At 36.0% G+C, this 22,903-nt stretch overlaps 1 protein-coding gene across 1 annotated transcript in view; it reads right to left on the bottom strand.

Moving 5' to 3' along the window:
* Positions 1-22,903, bottom strand: part of MED23 (mediator complex subunit 23) — a 365,264-nt gene that overhangs the window by 197,905 nt on the left and 144,456 nt on the right. The window contains exon 10 of the mRNA XM_076210243.1: positions 13,263-13,434. Within this exon, the coding sequence (XP_076066358.1) occupies positions 13,263-13,434 (172 nt within the window). The remainder of the gene's footprint in view (positions 1-13,262; positions 13,435-22,903) is intronic.

Here is a 22,903-nt window from a genome sequence, read left to right as displayed (position 1 = left end):
GGGGGAGGAGGCCTTGGTATATGTATGTTTCTTCTTTTTTTTTTAGCAGGCTGTGACTGCTTCTTTGGTAGTTTTAAAATTTAACTGTTTTAGTTGAATGATTTCTCTGTGTTATGCTTGTTATTTTACGTATGATTGCAAATCTTGTTTGTTTAATTTTGTGACTTGTTTCTTGCATGTTCATCCTTTTATTTTTGTCTATGTTGTTTACAATACAGTACCTATCTTGCTACATATGTATATATTTTTGTTTGTTTGCTTTTGTGGTTTTCCTTTGTTCTGTTAACATTTTTTGCTTTATTTTTGCTTAATCAATATGCATGTTATGTCTGCTTCTTTGTTTATTTTTGTTTCATATTATTGTTTTTGATTACTGATTTTCCTATGTTTTGTTTGGTATTTAATATCTGATTGCATGTTTTGCTTGCCTGATGTATGTTTAATTTTTGAAGTTGAATAATGTTATTTCTTTTAGTTTGTTTTGTATATGTTCTTTACAAGACAGTATTGCTTTGTTGCAACTAAAAGAATCTCATGTACACCTAACTTTTACTATCCTTGTTTGTATAATTTGTGTACAGACACTTGAATAAGTATACAAAGTTCAAACATAAGCACAAGCACAAACAAGAAAAACATATTACAGAAATAATGAAATAAATATAACTAAAATAACCTTTTAAATTTTAACCGTTTACTCAATTTCAAATATTTAGTAATGAATGATGCATTGTGCAGAAGTATTTTACCAACTTTTGATTTTATAAATATGATCATGTGTGTAAAGCATATATTAAATAGTCTTATTTGCATGCAAGTCATAAAATTACTACCCATTATTTTATAAAGAGAAAGTAAAACGTTTTCGAAATGTTGATTATTTTAGCAAAAGGATCAGTTTTAAAATTTCCAAAAACACTATATATAATACAAGTTTAGTATGATTTGAAAGCCACGCTACGCCACTTCCGATTTATAGTTTGCAGCTCTGTCGATAGATGGCGCGCATTCATGCTGGATGGATGACGTTTTCTTATTAGTAGAAATAGAAGCTTTCCCATCTTTCCTATATAGTCTTTGCCACTACCATCCATCACCCATTTGTTTCCTTTTCATATCATCTCCTTGTGGATGAAGGACCATCTCTGTCTCATGCCCACTACCCAGGTCAGAGGCAATGCAGCAAGACAGAGCACGTCCATAGCAGGGTCCCACCACATCATTTACTTGGCAACCCTCCCTCCTTGTCCACTTATGCAAAAATAGGGAAAATGAAGAGAAATTCCTTAAGGCCACATTAATTCATTGTCCATTCACAACCATTCCCTACTCACCCCTATCCCCTGCCTTCTCCTTTCACTGCTCAACACATTTCCCTCTTACTTAAAGCCCCCTTCATCCCATCCATCCATCTCATTCTTGGTCTTCCCCTCAAGTTCACTGCATCCACCTTTGCCTTGCATACTTTTTGCTAGTCTTTTTGCAATCATTATATGTGCCCAATCCTTTCCAATATTCTTTCATTAGCCCTATATACAAGCTCTCTTTCCACCCCCACTCTCATCACTTTCTCATTTTTCATTCTATTCATCCTCATAACCCCCACCATACTTCTCAAACACATTTAAGTTTCTCCTTTCCACCTCCCTTGCATTCCAAGTCTCTGCCCCATACATTGTCATAGGAGGCACAATCAGGCACATTCACTCTTTCATACAGTCGTCTCTTTGCATCTCAGGACACTTTTCGTCCCCATAAGACATTTACTTGCTTCCCTTACTCTACAGTTTACTTCCACCCTCACTCCTACATCCCCTGCTACATGTCACACTAAATACTTAAAACTATCCACTTCTTTTAACCTCTCTCTTTTAAAACTTACCTCCAACCCCATCATTATCTCCCTTTCTGCATCTCATCACTGTTTTTATCCACATTTACTTTCAACTTCCTCCACTATAACTGTGCCACCCTTCCCAAACTCCATCACCAACTGCATTAGACTCTCCTCTGACCCAGCCACAAGCACAGTGTCATCAGCAAATAGCAACTGGCTCACTTTCCACTTAGCTCCAATCTCACTACCTGTCTTCAATCATCTGCCCTTGCATTTACCTCCTGCACCACTCCATCTGCATAAATATTGAACAGCCATGGTGACATAATACAATCATGACCCCAAGACCTTTCACTTTCACCATTCCCAACCCTAATACATAGCTTGTGACTATATTTAACAGCTTTACCCCTATCCCATACATCTGCAACACCTACCACAGTGCCTTCCTGTCTACTGTACCTTATCATAAGCCTTTTCCAAATCCATGAAAGCCCCCCCCCCATAAAAGAAATCTTTACCCTTTTCCACAAACTTCCCACAAAGCTGCCTTACCACAAATATTTGCAGAGCTGAGCTCATTACCACTGGACAAGTAGTGCGTTAGTAATGTAGTAACACAGTAACATTATAACCTAGTTTTATTATATGGGAAGGGGAGCTATGCTCGTAATGACCCGTCTTTGTATCTCTCAGCATCTAGTTTGTTCTTTAATTCTTGTATGGTTTTTGCACACCCTTGTTTCATCCAATTTCTTCCAGACATCCACCATTCTGTGTGGAAAACTATTTTTTTCAGATCTCTTCTATTACTATCCTTTTTGAGTTTCTTTTCATGTCCTCTTGTTTTTCTTTTATCCCACTTTAATAAATCTTCTCTGTCAAGGACTTCCATCCTTTTCATGATTCTGTAAATGGCCAATAGATCTCCTCTTTCTCTTCTTTGTTCCAGGGTTGGTAGTTCCAGTTTTGACAATCTTTGTTCGCATGTCAACTTTGAAAGTGTTGGAGCCATCTTTGTCATTGCTCTTTGGAGTCTTTCTACTTTTTTTTTATTCTTTTTTGTGCTGGTTGCCCATAGTGTCGCAGCATACTCCAATCTTGGTCTTATCAGTGTGACTAATATTTTTTTTCAACATTACTTTTTCCAAGTAATTAAAAGCCACCTTTATTGATATTAGTAAATTGTATGTTTCTCTGGTTATTTGTTTATATGCTTGTCTGGTAATATGTCTTTATTAATAGTTACTCCTAGGTCCTTTTAAGAGCTATATTTTTTTACTGCCTTTGTACCAATTTCATATTGTCCTGATATTATTTTTTCCAAACTCCATTATACAGGTACTACATTTCTTGATGCGGTAACGCAAATGCTCAGCTCTGGTCATTTCATGTTTTAGAATAGGGAATATCAATGTTGTAGTTTAGGTACTATTTTATTGAGAATATTCATAAGAAATAAATACTTCTCAATTTTTTTTTTTATCAAAATCAGTCTAATGGAAATTGAAATCAGTAATGCATTGACACTAGTGCACCTCCACATTCAACAACTCCATGAAATACCCTACCAATCTTCCCCTTATACCTTCACTTCCATTAAGAGCTGTCCATCTAAACCTTTCCATTTTCCTCTCTAACTGACCCCTTCCTAATTCTATTCACTTCCTTCTAAAATATCATTTAATATATACAAGCACCCGGCTGACGCCGGCCATGGCTCCGCCATGGGTGCTTGGCCTGCGGTACTGCTCGCTTCGCTCGCGGCCAGGGCTCCGCCCTCATTGTTTTAATGTATGATTTGTTCGGTTTGGTTTAGATAATAAAAGAGAGGAACCCATACAGGTATATATATATATATATATATATATATATATATATATACACATATATGTATATACAGGTAGTCGTTGACTTACGACATATGCGACTTACGACTGATCGACTTTACGACCACGAGATAGTGCAATAATATTTAACATTTGATAGAGTAATAGAATTGCAATGTTATGTCTGGCAGCGTAGACACAATTACTCTGCATGTCGCGAGACGCTAGTGCGATAGTTTTGGCAGGCTGCCGACAGCGTCAGCATCCCAGCCAGCTAAATATTCTTTCAATTTTTTGTTTGAAGTAAAATCTTTCCTAATTTTGCAATGCATTTTGTATTTTTGTATTTCTATATGTTTTGCAATTAATAAAATGTAACAATATTTTTTTTATGCCTAGGCAAGTTTGTCGATAACAGTATGTTCGGTACAGTACGTAAACGGAAAGAATGTGTTTTGAAATAAAAAAAATCCTAATTTTGCCTTGCATTTTGTATTTCTATATGTTTTGCAATTAATAAAATGTATCAGTAAAACTTTTTTATACCTAGTCTGTTGTCGATAACAATATGTTCGGTACAGCATTTTGTATTTTTATGTTTTGATTAATAAAATGTAACAGTAAACTTTGTTTATGCCTAGTCTATTGTCGATAACAATATTTTCGGTACAGTACGTAAACGAAAAGAATGTGTTTTGAAATTTAAAAAAAAATTCCTAATTTTGCCTTGTAATGATTTTAATGTAACCAACAAAAATGTATTTGTAGGTCAGAGATGACAGGACTTTATTCAGTATGCGTATGCCTAGGCTACGTTTCCTAACGAAAATTATAAAAAAGTTAATGAATATTAAACAACGTAGCTCAAAGATAATAAGATTTTATTCAGTATGCATACGTTTCTTAAAGTCTGATGATAAAATAATAAAAAGGTTAGAAATTACTCGTACAATATTAGATATCATAGGTTAAAGATGATAGGATTTTATTCAGTATGCTTAGGCCTAGGCTACATTTCCCAAAGAAAATCAGATAAAATTATAAAAAGGTTAAGAAATACTATACAACATAGTTCTAAGATGCTAAGATTATTTCAGTATGCTAAATATAATATACAATATATATATACAGTAACAAAAAATATTTAAAGGGTAATATATGCTGTATATATATATAAAGACCGACTTGCGTCCAGATCGACTTACGACCTGTCTGTCGGAACCGAACTCTGTCGTAAGTCGACGACTACCTGTATATACACATATATATATACAGATATATACATACATATATATACACACATATATATACACATATACATATATATACATATATACATATATATACATATATATATATATATATATATATATATATATATATATCATGACACCCAATATTGAACATATCTGGGTTGCGTATACAGATGGAAATGGATATACGTTGTTAGTTTCTTCGATCACTACTTTTGGGGCCAGAAGAATTTCCCTCACTTGAGGGTCCGTTGTTAGCTGGCGGGTTTCTCGCCTGAGCCAATATCAATGGCCGATGCAACAACTTGAGGAGCCTTGGAGACCTTGTTACCTTGGAGGACTTGTTACCTTGGAGGACTTATTACCTTGGAGGACTTATTACCTTGGAGGACTTACTGTATTACCTTGGAGGATTTATTACCCTGGAGGATTTACAACCTCGTAGGACTTGCAACTTCAGAGGACTTGCACCCTCGTAGGACTTTCGACCTCGGAGGACTTGCAGCCTCGAAGGGCTTACAACTTCTGAGGACTTGCACCCTCGGAGGACTTGCACCCTCGGAGGACTGGCACCCTCGGAGGACTTGCACGTAACTGGGCATGCAGGTTCTTGTCATTCTGCAGTTCTGTTTTTTATTTTTTCCGGTTAACCGTAATCCATTTCCAAAAGTGGCGAAGACGCCTTTTCTTGCTAGCGTCGGGTTCCCTGGCGGGCATGGTGCCTAAGATACAAAAAAACAAAAACAAAAAAAAAACCACCACTATCTTAAACAACGTGACGTGGCCCAAAAACGCCGGACCCCTTTCCGTTTTCGCTCAAGCTCACTATGGTTTTGTGAAAACTGACAATTTGAGAAAACTCCGCGCTTTATAGTAAGTAGATTTTGTCACACTCCTACTACATTTTACATATGCTCTCCTTTGTGCTTACCTCACCTTATTTTACTTCTCTCTTCTTTTCGTATCTTTTACATGCTTCCCTAGTCCTAACTTTCAACAAACCTACATACGAGTATGCTCACATTTTCTATTCTACTGTTACCTACACTCCTTCATCCCGCCAATCAGTACCCTTTATTCTACTCCCTCCCATCCCCCTTATTCCATCTACCATCTTTGCACACCTTGTTACTTCCTCCTTAAGACAAACCCATTTGCCTTCTACTCCTACTTCTACTTTCTTCCTCACCACCTTCCATATATTTCTCAGCTTCTCCTGGTATTCCTTCTCCTTTTCCTTTCCATTCAATTTGTTAATTCTCAGCACCTCTCTACCTACCATCCTTTTCCTCTTCCTGAACTTTTCCTACACTATCAATATCCCTTCTACCAACAAATAATCTGACACACCCAAACTCTCTCCCCTGAAAACATGAACATCCATAACTCTTTCCACTCTTCCTTTGGATACCACTACACAGTCTATTAATGCCATATCAACCATCCTTCCCTCCAACACCCTTTCCCATGTATATTTATACTTAGCTCTCTTCTTAAACATTGTTTTCTATAATCAACTTTCTAATCACATCAACACCATCTCTCAACTAAGATTCTTACCTTACACCCCAAACTACCCTAACACTCCATCTATTGACTCATCCCCTACTCTAGCATTGGGATCCCCTAACACTACTATATTGAGATTCCTATCAAAATTTTCTATACAGTTACTTATATCTATCCAAAAAGCCTCCTTTTCCTCTTTAATTTTCTCACTACAAGGACTATGCACTCTCAAAAACCAACATCTCCCATCTCAGTTTCACCTTCAACCACATTAACCATAAAGACACTTCCTACCACTCCACTACACATTTTCCAATTTCATTACTTGCTGGTAGAGCCACTCCTTCCTTCCCTCACCCCCTCAACACTCCCAACACTCTTCCAACCACTCTCCCAAACTCACTCAAATCACTCCTCCCTTTCAACTTGGTTTCACTTACCACTAACACATCCATCTTCCTTCTCACAAACATACTAGCAATCTCTTACCTTTTACTCTTACCTGTGCCACAATTACACATTTATTGACCCAATATGGTACTGGTTAGAAATCTCTCATTCATATGCCTTGACTCCTCATAGAATGAATACGTAGTTTGTTGCCTTTTCAGACTTGCATGAGAATCACAGTGGCAGAATTCTTTCCTCTCCTACCACAGGGTATATTGAGAAAATGAAAACAAATACTCAAGGAAAGAAGTGGTAAAGGTCAGTTTCAAGGGAACAGCATAATGGAAGGATAGAGTGTATTGGGGAAAACAGAGTAGGGTATAGTAATAATGTAGAGCAATATGTCAGTGTACGAAAAAAAAATATAATTTTAGGATATAATGTCAGTAGAGGACTAAATATTAAACTAGGATGTAATGTCAAAGGACAAAATATCACTATGGGATATATTAATAGTGGACAAAATATCACAATGGGATATAATGATAGTGGAGGAAAAAATATTACAATGGTATGCAATGATAGTAGAGGACAAAATATCATGGTAGGGTATAATGTCAGTGGGGGACAGAATATAATTTTAGGAAGGGATACCAGACAGAATGTCAACGAACGACGGGTGGCCAGTGTGGAATGCGGTGACATAGTGGGGCAAAGTGTACATAAGAGATCAAATGACCGTGAGGGACCAGATGTCCATGAGGCATTGAATGTCAATGAAGTACCAAATGTCATTATAGTTTCATGTGTCAATAATGAACAAAATTATAATGTAAGGCATCACATTGAAATACAAAACATGTCAAAAAGAAATAATCATGAGTTTCTTAATTCCATGTACTTTAATGCTCGTAGTATTTGGAATAAATTCCAAGAAATACAGGCATATATCAAAAGTGAAAATCTCGATATGATAGGAATAACTGAGACATGATTAAATGGTAAAGAGTTTGAAGCCGAGTTTAATATTGCAGGATTTAAACACTTTCATCAGGATAGAAACCACAAGAAAGGTGGGGGTGTTCTGTTATACGTTAAAAGCAATGTGTTTTAGAGAAAGTAAAACAGGATGCATATGATAGTTTTTGGGTAGAATCAACCCAAACGAATGGACAAAAAATTAATATAGGTGTAATATATAGGCCAAAAACATTATCATTAGCAGACAAAAAACTGTTGTTTCAAGAATTGTCTAGTTTCTGCAACTGTAACTTATTGATAATGGGTGATTTCAATTTTACTGACATTGATTGGATGACCCTTGAACATGTCCATATATGTAGTTGCTTGATAGATTTTCTCAGTGACAATTACTTAGTTCAGCATGTAAAAGAGCCCACAAGACATGGAAACTTACTCAATCTATTGATCACTAGCCATGAAAGCATGATAGCTGATGTGGAGGTTGGTGAAACTATTGTAAATAGCGACCACAACTTAGACTCAAACTGCTAAAAAAATTTAGAATAGATACATGTGCATCTAAAATAGCCGATTTTAGTAAAGCTCAGTTCATAGGACTACGTCAGAAGCTTCTGCTTACAGATTGGGAGGCAAAATTAAGCAAAAGACCTGTAGATCAGATGTGGGAAATATTTCAAAATATGCTTACTAAGATGATTCATACTTACATCCCTTTTAAGAACAGATGCCCCCCAAATCAGGCTCGCCCAAAATGGCTCGACAAAGAAACTGAAAAAAGTATTGCTAAAAAGAGACAGGCTTATAAGAAATACAAGTGCACCTAACAACTATCAAAGTTATGTGATAATAAGAAATACAAGTGCACCTAACAACTATCAAAGTTATGTGATAATATAGAGATTTAAAAATGACAATAAAACAATGAAAACGACAATACAATATGAATATTGCTGATAAATCCAAAGAGAATCCCAAAGAATTCTAAAGTTACATTAGGGATAAAAAGGTTATTAGGAATCACATTGGCCCACTATTATCTGCTGACGGTCAACTTGAGTATTCAAACGAAGGAATGTGTAATTTTTTAAATATTTTAAAATATTTTAAAATATTTTAAAATATCTTAGTTCAGTATTCGTCAATGAAACACCTCAAAGTGAACTCCATACTGAAACCTATGAAAACTCTAGGGTAAACTTACTATGGTAAATATAACAAAAGAAAAAATTAAAAAGTTTATAGAGAAACTCAAAATTAATAAAACACCAGGGCCTGACAGTTGGCATCCAAGAACTCTTAAAGGAAATGAAAAATGAGATTGTTGTTCCATTAGAAATTATTTTCAAGAAATCCATTATATCCGGCGATGCAAGAGAATGGAAGCTAGCTAACTTCACTCCAATATTCAAAAAAGGTGACAAAAAGAAACCAAATAACTACAGGCCTATAAGTTTGACTTCAATCATAAGAAGAATTATGGAAACCATCATCAGAGATGCTATCAAACATCATTCAGAAAGTAACTGTTTGATAAATGATAGCCACATGGATTCAGACAGACACATTCTTGCGTGACTAATTTACTCAAATTCTACAACACAGTCATCTTGAGTTATGACAAAAGGAACAATATAGATTTAATATATCTAGACTTTGCAAAAACTTTTGATACTGTCCCCCATGAAAGACTACTTACTAAATTAGCTTCAAACAGAGTAAGTGGCAGCCTATTAAGTTGGACTAGAAATTGGTTGAATGATTGAAAACAGAGAATTGATATAAATGGCAAAACTTCAAGATGGAAAAATGCTACGAGTGGAGTTCCTCAGGGTTCCGTTCTTGGGCCACTTCTATTCATAGTATATTTAATGATATAGACCACAGACTAAAATCTATTGTCTCCAAATTTGCTGATACTAAATTGTGCGGAATGGCAAACGATCACTTATATCAATTAGATATTCAAGAAGCCAAATAACTATAGGCCTATAAGTTTGACTTCAATCATAGGAAAAATAATGGAAACTATCATCAGAGATGCTATCGAACATCATTTAGAAAGTAACCGTTTGATAAATGATAGCCAGCATGGTTTCAGATGGAAACATTCTTGCGTGACTAACTTACTCGAATTCTACAACACAGTTATCTCGAATTATGACAAAAGAAACAATATAGATTTAATATATCCAGTAGTGGGATTCAGCCGGTTTTTACCTATTCGCTAGAACCGGCTCACGCAAATTTGTCAGTTCGGCGAACCGGCTAACTGGCACTGGCGAACCGACTAGTTGCTCAGCTGGTCAGTGGTCTTCTGCATCTCATCCGATAAGTACCGGGACGGTATGTTTCGTAACTTTCGTTAGTGATTTATTGCATAGTTTATTTACACAAGTGGTTACCATTTTTTTTCATGTATATAGTGCTTGGTTTCTCTGTATATTTGTGTTATTAAACTATATCTTATTATAATTATGGACATACATACATACACGCACTCTCATACACACTCCTTAGGCCTACCCACACAAACATGTTTGTTTATAAATAACACAAATGCATTGCACACATGCACACACATACTCATGTACATGTACCATATGCACACGTGTAAGCACATACATAGCCTACACATGCACACACTACCCCCACACAAACATGCGTCCGTAAAAAAATAAATACACCTGCACTAGGTTGCCCAAATCAAATTTTTTGATCACGAGACTAACTATAGGTTGGCACCCAGGTCTATACCCCATTTCTTTTTCCACCTGACAATTTTTCAGGTTTTTCGTATGTAAATATTTGAATATTTTTTACGTTTGGCAGCCAGAGATGCATTTTAAATATAATATTGTTAGTTTTCCATATTTCTAGTTAGAATATTTAATTGATAACAATAATATAAAGAAAATGTGGCTAAGAAGTGGTTGCAAATTAGTGTCAGATGGAAATACACCGACTATAACAGAACCGGCTGACGAAAAATTTGAATCCCACTACTGAATATATCTACACTTTGCAAAAGCTTTTGATACCGTCCCACACAAAAGACTACTTACTAAATTAACTTTACACGGAATAAGTGGTAGCCTATTAGGTTGGACTAGTAATTGGTTGAATGGTCAAAAACAGAGAGTTGTTTTAAATGGAAAAACTTCTAGATGGAAAAATGTTACAAGTGGAGTTCCTCAGGGTTCCGTTCTTGGGCCACTTCTATTCATAGTATATATAAATGATATAGACCATGGACTAAAATCTATTGTCTCCAAATTTGCTGATGATACAAAACTGTGCGGAGTGGCAAATGATCACTTAAACCAATTAGATATTCAAGAAGATTTACATAAATTACAGCAATGGTCTGAAAAGTGCCTAATGAAATTTAACACAAGTAAATGCAAGGTAATGCACATAGGTAAAAATAACAGTAAGTACGATTACAAGTTATTTGGAAATTCGTTAACAAAAGTGGATAGTGACACAGATCTCGGCGTAATTATCAGTAACGACCTCAAATCATCTAAGCAGTGTATTTCAGCCTCTGAGAAAGCAAATAAGATTCTAGGACCGATTGCACGATCTTTTGATTTCAAAAGTCCATCACTCATTAACAAGCTATATAAATCGTTAGTTCGTCCACATTTGGAATATGCTGTTTCTGTATGGTCACCGAATCTCATTAAAGACATTGACAGACTGGAAAAAGTACAACGGCGAGCCACAAAACTGATTCCAAATATCAAAAATAAATCATATGAAAATCGACTAAACCATATGAATCTGTTTTCCCTAATAAAGCGTAGAGTCAGAGGTGACTTGATACAGGTCTTTAAGATTTTAAAGGGAATTGACATCAAAAGTGACAAAATTTTCACATTGAATGAGAATCAGACAAGAAACAATGGTCTCAAACTGTCCGGAAATAAATTCAATTTGGAAGTAGGTAGAAACAACTTTGCCAACCGTGTAGTTAATGAATGGAATAAACTTCCTGCACAGGTAGTGCAATGTAGTTCAGTTCGAAGCTTTAAGAATCATTTAGATAAATACCTAAGTAAGATGCTGTAATGATTATAATTTATCTTATATTATTTGTTTTTGTTTTGTTATTTGTCTGTCTGATTTTCATTTATTATTAGTTATATGACAATTTATTATTATTTACTATTTACCTGTTTGTTTATTATTTAACTATAACTATGCATTTATTTATGTATTTTATTTGTTATTTACATTATTATAGTTTTTATTTATTGTTTTATTATTATGATTTTTTTTTCGCATCTGACCTAGATATGGATCAAAAGGTCTCCTGTCGGCATGCTCCGCCTTTGTAATCCTTTGTAATTTGCTGACTATTTACAGAATTATGAGAGGGATGGAAATTCTTGATAGAGATGACTTATCATAATGGGACAGAAGAGAAACAAGAGGACATGAGAAGAAGCTAAAGAAGGTCAGTTACAGAAGAGATTTGAAAAAGAATAGCTTCCCACACAGTGATTGATGTCTGGAACAATCTAAGCGGGGAAAGAGTGAGTGCCAAAAGTATACAAGATTTTAACCTCTTCACTCCGGGGCACATCACACGTCTGGCAGCATTAGCTGCCCGTTGTGCGATGTTGTGTCATAATAATCGCATTATAAAAAATAAAGTCAGTGCTCAATCGTTCGTTCTCTTTCACCCGTGAATTTTGATAACCATAGAAAATATGATGAAGCCAGTTTAGAGAGAATGGAGGTTACGTAGGTACGACTACAATAAATATAATCAAGACGCCGACGTCGGCATCATCGCGTACCCACTTGCTCCTCATGACGCCTACGTAGGCGTCACCATATGGAAGTGGTTAAGAACAAACTGGATGCGGAGAGATACAAAAAAGGTCACTATGAGCATAGTTCTCGTCCCATAAAATAGAACTAGATAAATAAATACAAGCACAGCTCCTCTTCCCATAATATACAAGTAACAATCCCTAAACCACAAAACCAATATCTCCTCCCTGTGTGAGTGACTTGTGCACCCAGACAGAGGCTGTTGGCAGTTACCTAAAGGCAATAGGTCTTTAGCAAGAGAGACCTGGAGCAATGAATTGATAAACTATAAGCTTTTACATGTTCATTCATCTCATCCATCCATCTTTTACCCAGACTTATTCCGTGCTCTCACTCCTGTTATTACATATTCATTAAAACTTATAGAATATATACTCTCATCCTTCCTTATATGACCAAAACACTTCAGGATGGCCTGTTGTTCCTCCCATTCCCACCTGTCCACTATCCTCTCAGAAATATCATCATTCTGTACATTATATTATTTTCTAATTCAACACATGGCCCTTAAGAAGCTCAATTCCATTGCTTCCATATGACCTCTCTTTTGCATTCATCACTCAGACTACACCATATTCTATATATACTACATGACCAATACTTTACCACTAAACATACTCATTCTGGTTTTTGAAGACATGAGGAATGGTTCTGGGCAACTTGAGGTTTTCTGTTTGTGGAACTTTCTTCAGGATATGCATGAGGATACACATAGCAGCCATCTTGAGGGCACACTCTGGGACAGTGTAGTCAGGAGCTGGTAAAGGCTCCCGCTCAGGGTATAGTAGCTCTGGAACAAATATGAGAGACAAAACATTAGCATAACTTTAGCAATACACATTTATTCTACTATAATTTCTTTATACAAAATCATCAAATATGCTAAGGGTTCAACATGTATATACCGTATTTTCCGGCGTATAGTGCGCGACTTTTTTCCCTTGGAAGGGCCAAAAAATTAGGGTGCGCGTTATCCGGTGGTGCACATTATCTACGGCCTACGATAAAAATTCTGCGGCTGTGTGTGTAATTTTTTTCACAACAACGTGACGATGTTGGCCGTCACAAAGTCGGGACGGCACACTTCTCCGTGACGTTCCGTGAGAACAAGAAGAACAGCCATGGTGGCATGAAAGAATACGCCAGCATGGGCCATATAAATATTTGGTATAGGTAGGTATCTATCGAATCTTATTTTTCATGTTTAGATAGGCCTAAACACTATGAAACATGATCAATATTCATGATATTTGCCCATGTTCACAGCATCCTAGTTTGAATTTTTATGTTGGCTTTGTTGCTTCACTTTAGGTATGGTACAAATTCCGTTGCGGCCGTTCATAAACTCGTGTCAAACACCTGACTACAACACCCTCTTTCGGGAGTTATATTAACTAAATGTCACCTCGATGAGAGACTGTCCTATTTCACCACTGTCATTGCAGGTTCAGAGCTAAAACGAAACTGTCTGTAGTTTGTTTCAGTATTTAAAAGAAAAAAAAAATGGTAAAGACGAATTATTTCCTTAAGATATAAAATGAACATTTTTTGTAAAAATCCCGAAATTTTTCTGTATATTTTACTTTTAATAAACTTTTTTTTAGATCATATTTCCTACAAACTATTTAAGCTACAAAGTAATAAGGGACCAACGCACAACATGAGTCATATACCGGTACATGTAGTTCCGACTTTTTCTTAGTTGTGTCCTGATTGATGCCTAAACTGACACTTAGTTTAGTGACAAATCAACAGATTTCCCAGCGGTGGCTCTAGCCAATGAAAAATACTTCTCCATGTAACCTCGTTCACATGATACTAAGTAATTAATCGCCGTTATTTCATTGGTTTATTTTTACTAACATTAATTATCGTAGTCTATGCAAATATTTGGGATCCGTAAAACAGCACTGGTACCAACATCCTGAACGTTGGCCGTTTTAGCTCACCCGGAATATGCTAGATCAGGGCCGAGATTGACAGTTCTATTGCCAATCTAGCCTAAACTAAACACCCTCTTGCGAGAGTTTGTTAAACTAAACGTCACTCAGTAAAGACACTTATGAACCGAAACATAGTTTGTTGCTGCATGGCGATAAAAACTTGTACACGGTGATAAAAACTTGTACACGGTGATAAAGACTTGTAAGATGAATTATTCCCTCAGGATAGTGAATTACAATTTTTCTGTAAAAATCCGAAATTTTTCATGTACATTTTGTATTCAATAAACTTTTCATGGCTCAAATTTCCCACAAAACAATGGACCAACGCAAGCAGGAGTCGCATACATGCAGTTCACGAGCTTTAGCCACCAGCGACTTTTCCTGTCATGCGCGTTATACGCCGGTGCGCGCTATCTGTGTACTGAGATAACGAAGTGCATGGGTGCACATTATAACCCGATGTGCATTTTAAGCCGGAAAATACGGTAGTGAAACCTCTATATTTGAACTTAATTCATTCTACAAAGCCATTCAAATATGGAATTGTTCAAATATCGAGTAAAAGTTTCCCACAAGAAATCATAAAAAAAAAAAAATCATTCTGAAACTAACAGAAAAACAGTCCACAAGAACAAATCAGACTAAATCTGGAAGAAAATTACTGAATTTAAGATTAAGAATAATGAAATCAAATACAGAATATCTTGTTTTCTACTATTTGGTAAATATTTCACTTATGATACAAAATCAGCATACTAATTTCACAAAAACTTTCAATGAGTATGGGAATGAAATGGGTGGGAGTGGATATATACCTTTTGACTTAGCTACCTCCCTTGTAAAGGGGAAAAGGCCCTTGGTATATAGATAGACTCTAATTTAGCAGTGCAGTGGTTTGAGCCCTCTTGAAAACTATGCACCTGAATAACTGGGTGTTATTCAAATTACTTTGGGTTTAATATAAACTTTGTAAAGGCTGTTCATTACTTCACCAGATTCCTAGTTCCTTTATTTTCATTCAATTTTTTTCAAAACTTTAAGATTCATCAAAAGGATTCTAATCCTCTAATTAGCATACTGCTGTGATTACATTTTATAAGTTCCCAATCTCATTGATAGGCTTCAGTAACTCAACTGTTAGTTTCCAAGATGGTGTTGCAGTGGTGCTAATAAATCAGAATAATGTGAAAGAAATTATCAATCTTCAACAAAAATTTTGTACATACAAATCCTCCCCATACAAGGGAGGTAGCTTTAAAAGTCAAAAGCATAAATCCACTCCCACCCATTTTGTCCCCACATGTTCCACTCCCATTCACCACCTCTCCCTCCCTCTTTTCTTGGCTCCTCCTGGATGATGGGTCATCCCTGAATCTCATCCACTGCCCTGGGTCAGAAACAATGTAGCAAGACACAGCACATCCACAGTAAGCCCACTTTGTTTAATCAGCAACCCCCTATCTGTCCCCTCATGAAGAAAACGAAAAGACAAGAAGAAATCACTTTGGGCTGCATCAAAATATCATTCACACATCCCCCATCCCCCACCCATACCCTTCCATGCATCATAGCATCATCCATACAAACCATTCTCCACTCACCCCTATTTTCTATTTTCTCCCATCCTTCATCAACAGACAATTCCCTATTTCCCATTGCCCCTTTGGCCCCATCCATCCACCTCATCTTTGGTCGCCCCCTCATATTCACTCCTTCCACCTCTGCCTTCCACACCTCTTTTAATAATCTTTCTTCACTCATTCTTTCCATGTGTCCAAACCATCCCAACAGTTTTTCATCAACCCTGTCTCTAAACTCTCTATCACTGGTCTCCTCCTCACCTTGTTTCTCACCCTATCCAACCTAGTAACTCCTCCTCTTATGTTCCATCTTTCTCCCCCATACAGTGCTGTCAGCACAATCACTCCTTCATGTAATCATCTCTTAGCATCCATTCCCAAATGTCTATTTTTCATTACAATATTTAATCCAAGGCATTTACTTGTTTCTCTCAATCTACATTCTAACTCCACTCCTCCGTTTCCCACCACATCCGCACTGAACTATCTAAAGCTATCCACTTCCTCCAGTCTTTCTCCCTTAATGCTCACTTCCAATCTGCTGCCATCCTCTCCCCTTGTACATCTCATCACCTTACTTTTACCCACATTTACCTTCATTCTCCTTCTTTCACACAGGAAACAAAAAATGAGGAAAAAGAAAAAAATTAAAAGTCACGTATACCAACATAGATGGCATGGTTTCAGGATTAAATTAATTAAATGATTATTTGGCAGAGGAGAAAACAGATATAATGGGAATTGTGGAGACGAAATTAAAAGGTCCACTACCGCCAAATACTGTTGGACAAGGATATATAATCACTGGATTAAAAATAGAGAGGAGAAACAGGGTGGAGGAGTCATGTTTTTGACTAAGAAAGGCTGAAATGTGACAAAGATTACAGAAGGAAATAATAATGTGGAATTGATTATGATAAAAGTTGAAAATAGTGACATGAAAAGTAGAAAATATGTAGTGATAAATGTGTCCCCGAAAACACATTCTTAGAGAGTGACCATTCCAAAATGTTGGAAGACACAAGGCATGCATTAAATGAAATACTGAAAGGAGAAAACTTAGTAATTACGGGTGACTTTAATGTTGGGAGATTACAGTGAAAGGTGGAGAGGACCTTTGGGAAAATATACTACTGGACATGACCACTGAATACATAATGACTCAATGGGTAAAAGAGAATACCTGATAAGAAATAATGAAGAACCATCAAGACTAGATTTAATATTTATATCAAGAGGCTGCTATTCTGGATAAAATGGAATAAAAGACACCAATTGGGAAGTGTGACCATATACTACTTTAGCTAGAACTAAACAAGGAAATTTATTTGGGAAGAAATGAGAAACTAAAGGAAGACTAATGTATAACAAAACGGATTTTGGGAAAATCGGAAAATTCTTTCACAAAGCAAGTTGGAAAACTTCTTTAATGAAGAAACACATATGGAAGAGAAATGGACAATATTAAAAGAAACCTGTAATGAAGGAGTGGATAAATACGTACCAAAACAAAAATAGGAAAAGATGTACATTAAGTGCTGATACAACAAAAAATGTAGAGAGGCAGAAGATAGAAGAGACAAAGCTTAGAAAAGATGGAAAAAAAGGGTATGTGGCAAATATATCAAACTAAGAAATTAACATGTAAAAATATGCAGGGAAGAAAAGAGAAACTAAGAAAGACATAATAGACACATGTAAGGATCAACCTAAATTATTCTACACATATGTGAATGGTAAATTAAAAAATAAACAGGATATATATAGAAGATATAGAAATGGCTGAAATTATGAACAAACATTTCAAATGTGTATTCACAAATGAAAATATACAAATGACATGTATGAAGGTGTGGAATGTCATATGAACTTCTTTCCAGACAATACAAAACTACTAAAGAGAGTAAGTACAGAGGAATATTGCAAATCATTACAAGAAGACCTGGACAAAATGAAGTCAAAAGAGTGAAGTGAATTTCAACATCAAGAAATGTAGTATAATGGAATTTGGAAAAAGCAAAAACAGAATGTCAGGACAATACAAAATTGGTACAAAGAAAATTAAAAAAGTCAACTCGGAAAGGGACCTAGGAGTAACTATTACCAATGATATAACACCAGACAAACATATCAACAAATAAGTTGGAGAAACTTTCAATTTATAAAAGATCAATGAAAGTGGCTTTTGACTACATGGATGAAGAAATGGTAAAGAAAAAATTAGTTACATTGATACGACCAAATCTGGAGTACACTTTGACACTATGGATACCTAATGCTAAAAAGAACATAAAGAAATTAGAAAGAATTCAAAGAGCAACAACTAAGATGGCACCAACACTTCAAATTCACATAAGAACAAAGATTGGACAAACTCAAACTACCAATCCTGGAACAAAGAGAAGACTTGCTAACCATATAAAGAATTATGAAAGGGATGGAAATCCTTGACAGAGATGACTTATTAACCACTTCCATACGGTGACGCCTATGTAGGCGGCATGAGGAGCAAGTGGGTACTCGATGATGCCGACTTTGCCATCTTGATTATATTTATTGTAGTTGCACCTACGTAATTTCCATTCTCTCTAAACTGGCTTCATCAATTTTCTATGGTTATCAAAATACACGGGTGAAAGAGAACAAACGATTGAGCACTGACTTTATTTTTTATAATGCGATTATTATGATGCAACATCGCACGTCAGGCAGCTAATGCTGCCAGACGTGCGATGTGCCCCGGAGTGAAGAGGTTAAAGTGGGATAGAAGAAAAACCAGAGTACATGAAAAGAATCTTAAAAAGGATAGTTACAGAAGAGATTTGAAAAAGAATAGCTTCCCACACAGAGTGATAGATATCTGGAACAAACTGAATGAAGAAACAGTGAGTGCAAAAACTATACAAGAATTTAAGATCAAATTGGATCATAGCCTTCTTCCTGTAAAATACAACTAAGTAAATACAATTGGAATGAAGGAAAGGGAGAAACATCCCCCGAATGAAAGAAATAATTGTGACACAGAAAGAAATAAGGGACCAAATAATAAACTTTGATGTCAGAAACCACACGGACCAGATGCAATTGCAAATTGGATACTAAAACAATGTATCAATGAACTAACAGATAAACTATATAAGATAATAGATTGCTCAAAAAAGGAAAGTTACCTCAAGATTGGAAAAATGCAAATATTGTGCCAATATATAAATGGAGAGATAAGGAAGACCCAACAAATTATAGACTGGTCTCCCTTACAAGCACAATAGCTAAAATATGTGAAAAAGTCATCAAAAGTGGATAGACTAAACATTTGGAAGAAAACAATATACTGAATCCAAAACAATTTTGTTTTAGACAAGGAAGATCATGTGCCATAAACCTGATTTGTTTTTATTTAAGATTAATAGATATAATGCAAGAAAGGAACAGATGGGCAGATTGTGCTTTCCTGGATTTGCAAAAGGTATTTGATAAAGTACCACACAAAAAGTTACTAAGAAAACTCAAAACAACAGCAGGTATACAAGGAAAATTATTTAAATGGATAGAAGATTTCTTGCATGGGAGAAAAATGAGGGTGGTACTTAGAGATAAAATCTTGACCTGGGAAGAAATAAGTGAAGTCCCACAAGGTTCAGTATTAGCTCCGATAATGTTTGCTATACACTCACTATCCGAGTTACAACCGGTGCGACTTACGTCCACCCGTACTTACGACCACATTCAGCAGATGCCTACATGCACATATTATGAGTTTACTGGTTTACTGTACGTTTGCACGTGGCGTCCAGCATCCCGTACGACAGTTATGGCAGTACAGCACAGCATCTCACCATGGTTGCGCTGTCTGCCATAATTATGGTCTTTCTACCATAATTTAGTGTGTATCTACCATCTACCATACGATGTCTACCATATACCATAATTTTACTGGAATTGATGTTATACCATATTTCGATTCCCAGTTCCCACCGATAATCAGGGCAGGTGGGAATGGTCAGAAAGGGCAGTTTTGCCAGATCGGTGATACACGCTTCCCCGAAAGCCAAGACAGAGAGTCGGTTTACAGTAGTCCTACATTCGTACTTTTCATTCTGGTTCGAGTTCTCTATTGGTCGAAAGTCGAAAGCTGTAGTGTACGAACATGGATACAAATAGCTTTCACCCAAGTCTATGATATTCCTGGAGTTCTGAAGTATAACATCTTATATTCAATAAGACAATATATCTCACTGTACTATTCCATGCATAAAATATTTATTTGATGAAATAACGTTATGCTATGATTATCATTCTTTTCTTACGAAGAGAGACCGAACGTTTTTGCATGGGAGGCGACGATTGAGCCCAGTGCATAGAAGCGAATCTTGTACTTGTTTTCATGTACATTTGAGGGAATTATTTTAAATGTTATTAAACCTTTATTACTTCAACCTCTTTTTATCAATTATGCCTCGACCAGCGGATACCAACAGATCCCCATGGTGCCTCGCCAGACCTACTGCCTGATCTTTCCCTCGACCGTATGCACAAAGAAAGTGTAGATGACGTGCAACCAAAAAGTGGATTTTAATTTTTTTGTTTTTTACATGCATATTTTCTATTATTTATATTTTGTATCTTTGTGTTAATTTGTATTTTCGGTCTCTAATAAGAATCCTGTGTAATATATTTTCTTTCTTTACCCTATCCTATTAATTTATTATTATTAATTTATTATTTAGTATAACAATCAACGAGTATTGGATATTTTGCATACACTGAGAATGTTCTACTATGAGGCCACAAACGAAACATTTGAGCTGGATTTACGCTCTGCATCATATGTCCTTGAGTATACACCTCGAATGTATACGGTCCGAGTTACGACCGTTTCGACTTACGACCGGTTGGTGGGAACTGATCTAAGTTGTAACTCGGATAGTGAGTGTATATATAAATGACATGGATGAAGGCGTAGAATGTTATATGAACTTCTTTGGAGATGATGCAAAACTACTAAAGAAAGTAAGTACAGAAAAAGACTGAGTCACTACAGAGAGACCTGGACAAAGTCTGCAAATGGAGCGAAAGAAGGAAAGTGAACTTCAACATCAAGAAATGTAGTATGATAGAGTTTGGAAAACGTAAAAAAAAGAATATCAGGAACAATATAAAATTGGTACACAGGAAGTAAAGAAAATTAGTGCTGAAAAGGACCTAGGAGTAATTATCACCAAAAATATGTCCCCAGATAAGCATACAAATAAAAATAGTCAGAGAAACCTACAATTTACTAAGATCAATAAAAGTGGCTTTTAATTACTTGGATAAAGTAATATAAAAAAAAAAAATATTTGTCACACTGAAAAGACCAAGATTGGAGTGCGCTGTGACACTATGGACACCCAGTACAAAAAAGAATATGAAGAAATTAGAAAGAATCCAAAGAGCAATGACAAAGATGGCATCAACACTTTCAAAATTGACATATGAACAAAGACTGTCTAAACTGGAACTACCAACCCTAGAACAAGGAAAAGAAAGAGGAGATCTATTGGCCATTTACAGAATCATGAAGGGCATGGAAGTCCTTGCCAGAGAAGACCTATTAAAGTGGGATAAAAGAAAAACAAGAGGACATGAAAAGAAACTCAAAAAGGATAGTTATAGAAGACAGCTAAAAAAATATATACATATATATATATATATATATATATATATATATATATATATATATAGTTTTTAACAGTGGTGGATGTCTGGAACAAATTAGACAAAACAATAGTGTGTGCAAACACCACACAAGAATTTAAAAACAAATTTGATGCTGAGAGATACAAAGACGGGTCACTGCAAGCATAGCTCCCCTTCCCATATGATACAACTAGGTAAATACACACCTTCCCAAACTCTGTCACTATCTTCCTCTTACTACCAACTCTTCCACTATTTTGTCTCTATCTGCACCTTTTCCTTTTCCTTCTCTACTTGATTCACCTCCTCTTCCTCTTTTAATTTCTTTCCAAAACATCTTTTTACTGTTTTCAAAATTTTCTGTCATACCCTTACTCATTTTACATCTGCTCTCCTCTTTGCCTCCTTTATCTTATGCTTTGCTTATCTCCTCTTTTCTTTGTACCTCTCATATAATTCTCTCATCCTATTTTGTAACCAATCTGTGAATTCTTGTTTCTTCTCTTCTACAACCTTCTTTGTTTCATCATCCCACCACTCACTACCCTTCCTTCTATTTCCTACTGTTCTTGTCCCATACACCATCTTTGCACACCTTCTGATTCCCTCCTTGAAACATACCCATTCCTCTGCCACTCCTAGTTCTACTCTCTCCTTCACTTCCTCCCACTCTTCTCCCAGCTTCTTGTACTCCTTCTCCTTTTCTTTCTCATTTAAGCATGTACCTCCCTACCTTCTATTCTTTTCTTCTTTATCCATCTATCCTCCACTCTCAACTTACCTTCCACCAAAGAATTGATCTGATATTCCCCCACTCTCTTCCCTTAGAACATGTACATTCAAAACTCTTCCTATTCTTCACCTGGTTACCACTATATAGTCCATTAAAGCCCTATCTACCACCCCTCCATCCACCACCCTCTCCAATATATACTTATGTTTGACTTTCTTCCTTTAGGGGGTACGCGACACCTGGGGGGGGGGGGGTGAATTTGGTCAAGATATAGCATTTTTCAAAACTGTGTTCAAAATGTTTGTATACCATTTAGAAATA

The sequence above is a fragment of the Oratosquilla oratoria genome, chromosome 27 (genome assembly GCF_046742065.1).
Source record: "Oratosquilla oratoria isolate Oo_2021 chromosome 27, ASM4674206v1, whole genome shotgun sequence".
NCBI lineage: Eukaryota > Metazoa > Arthropoda > Malacostraca > Stomatopoda > Squillidae > Oratosquilla > Oratosquilla oratoria.
The sequence above is the reverse complement of the archived record's forward strand: the minus strand, read 5'-3'. Positions and strand labels throughout refer to the sequence as shown.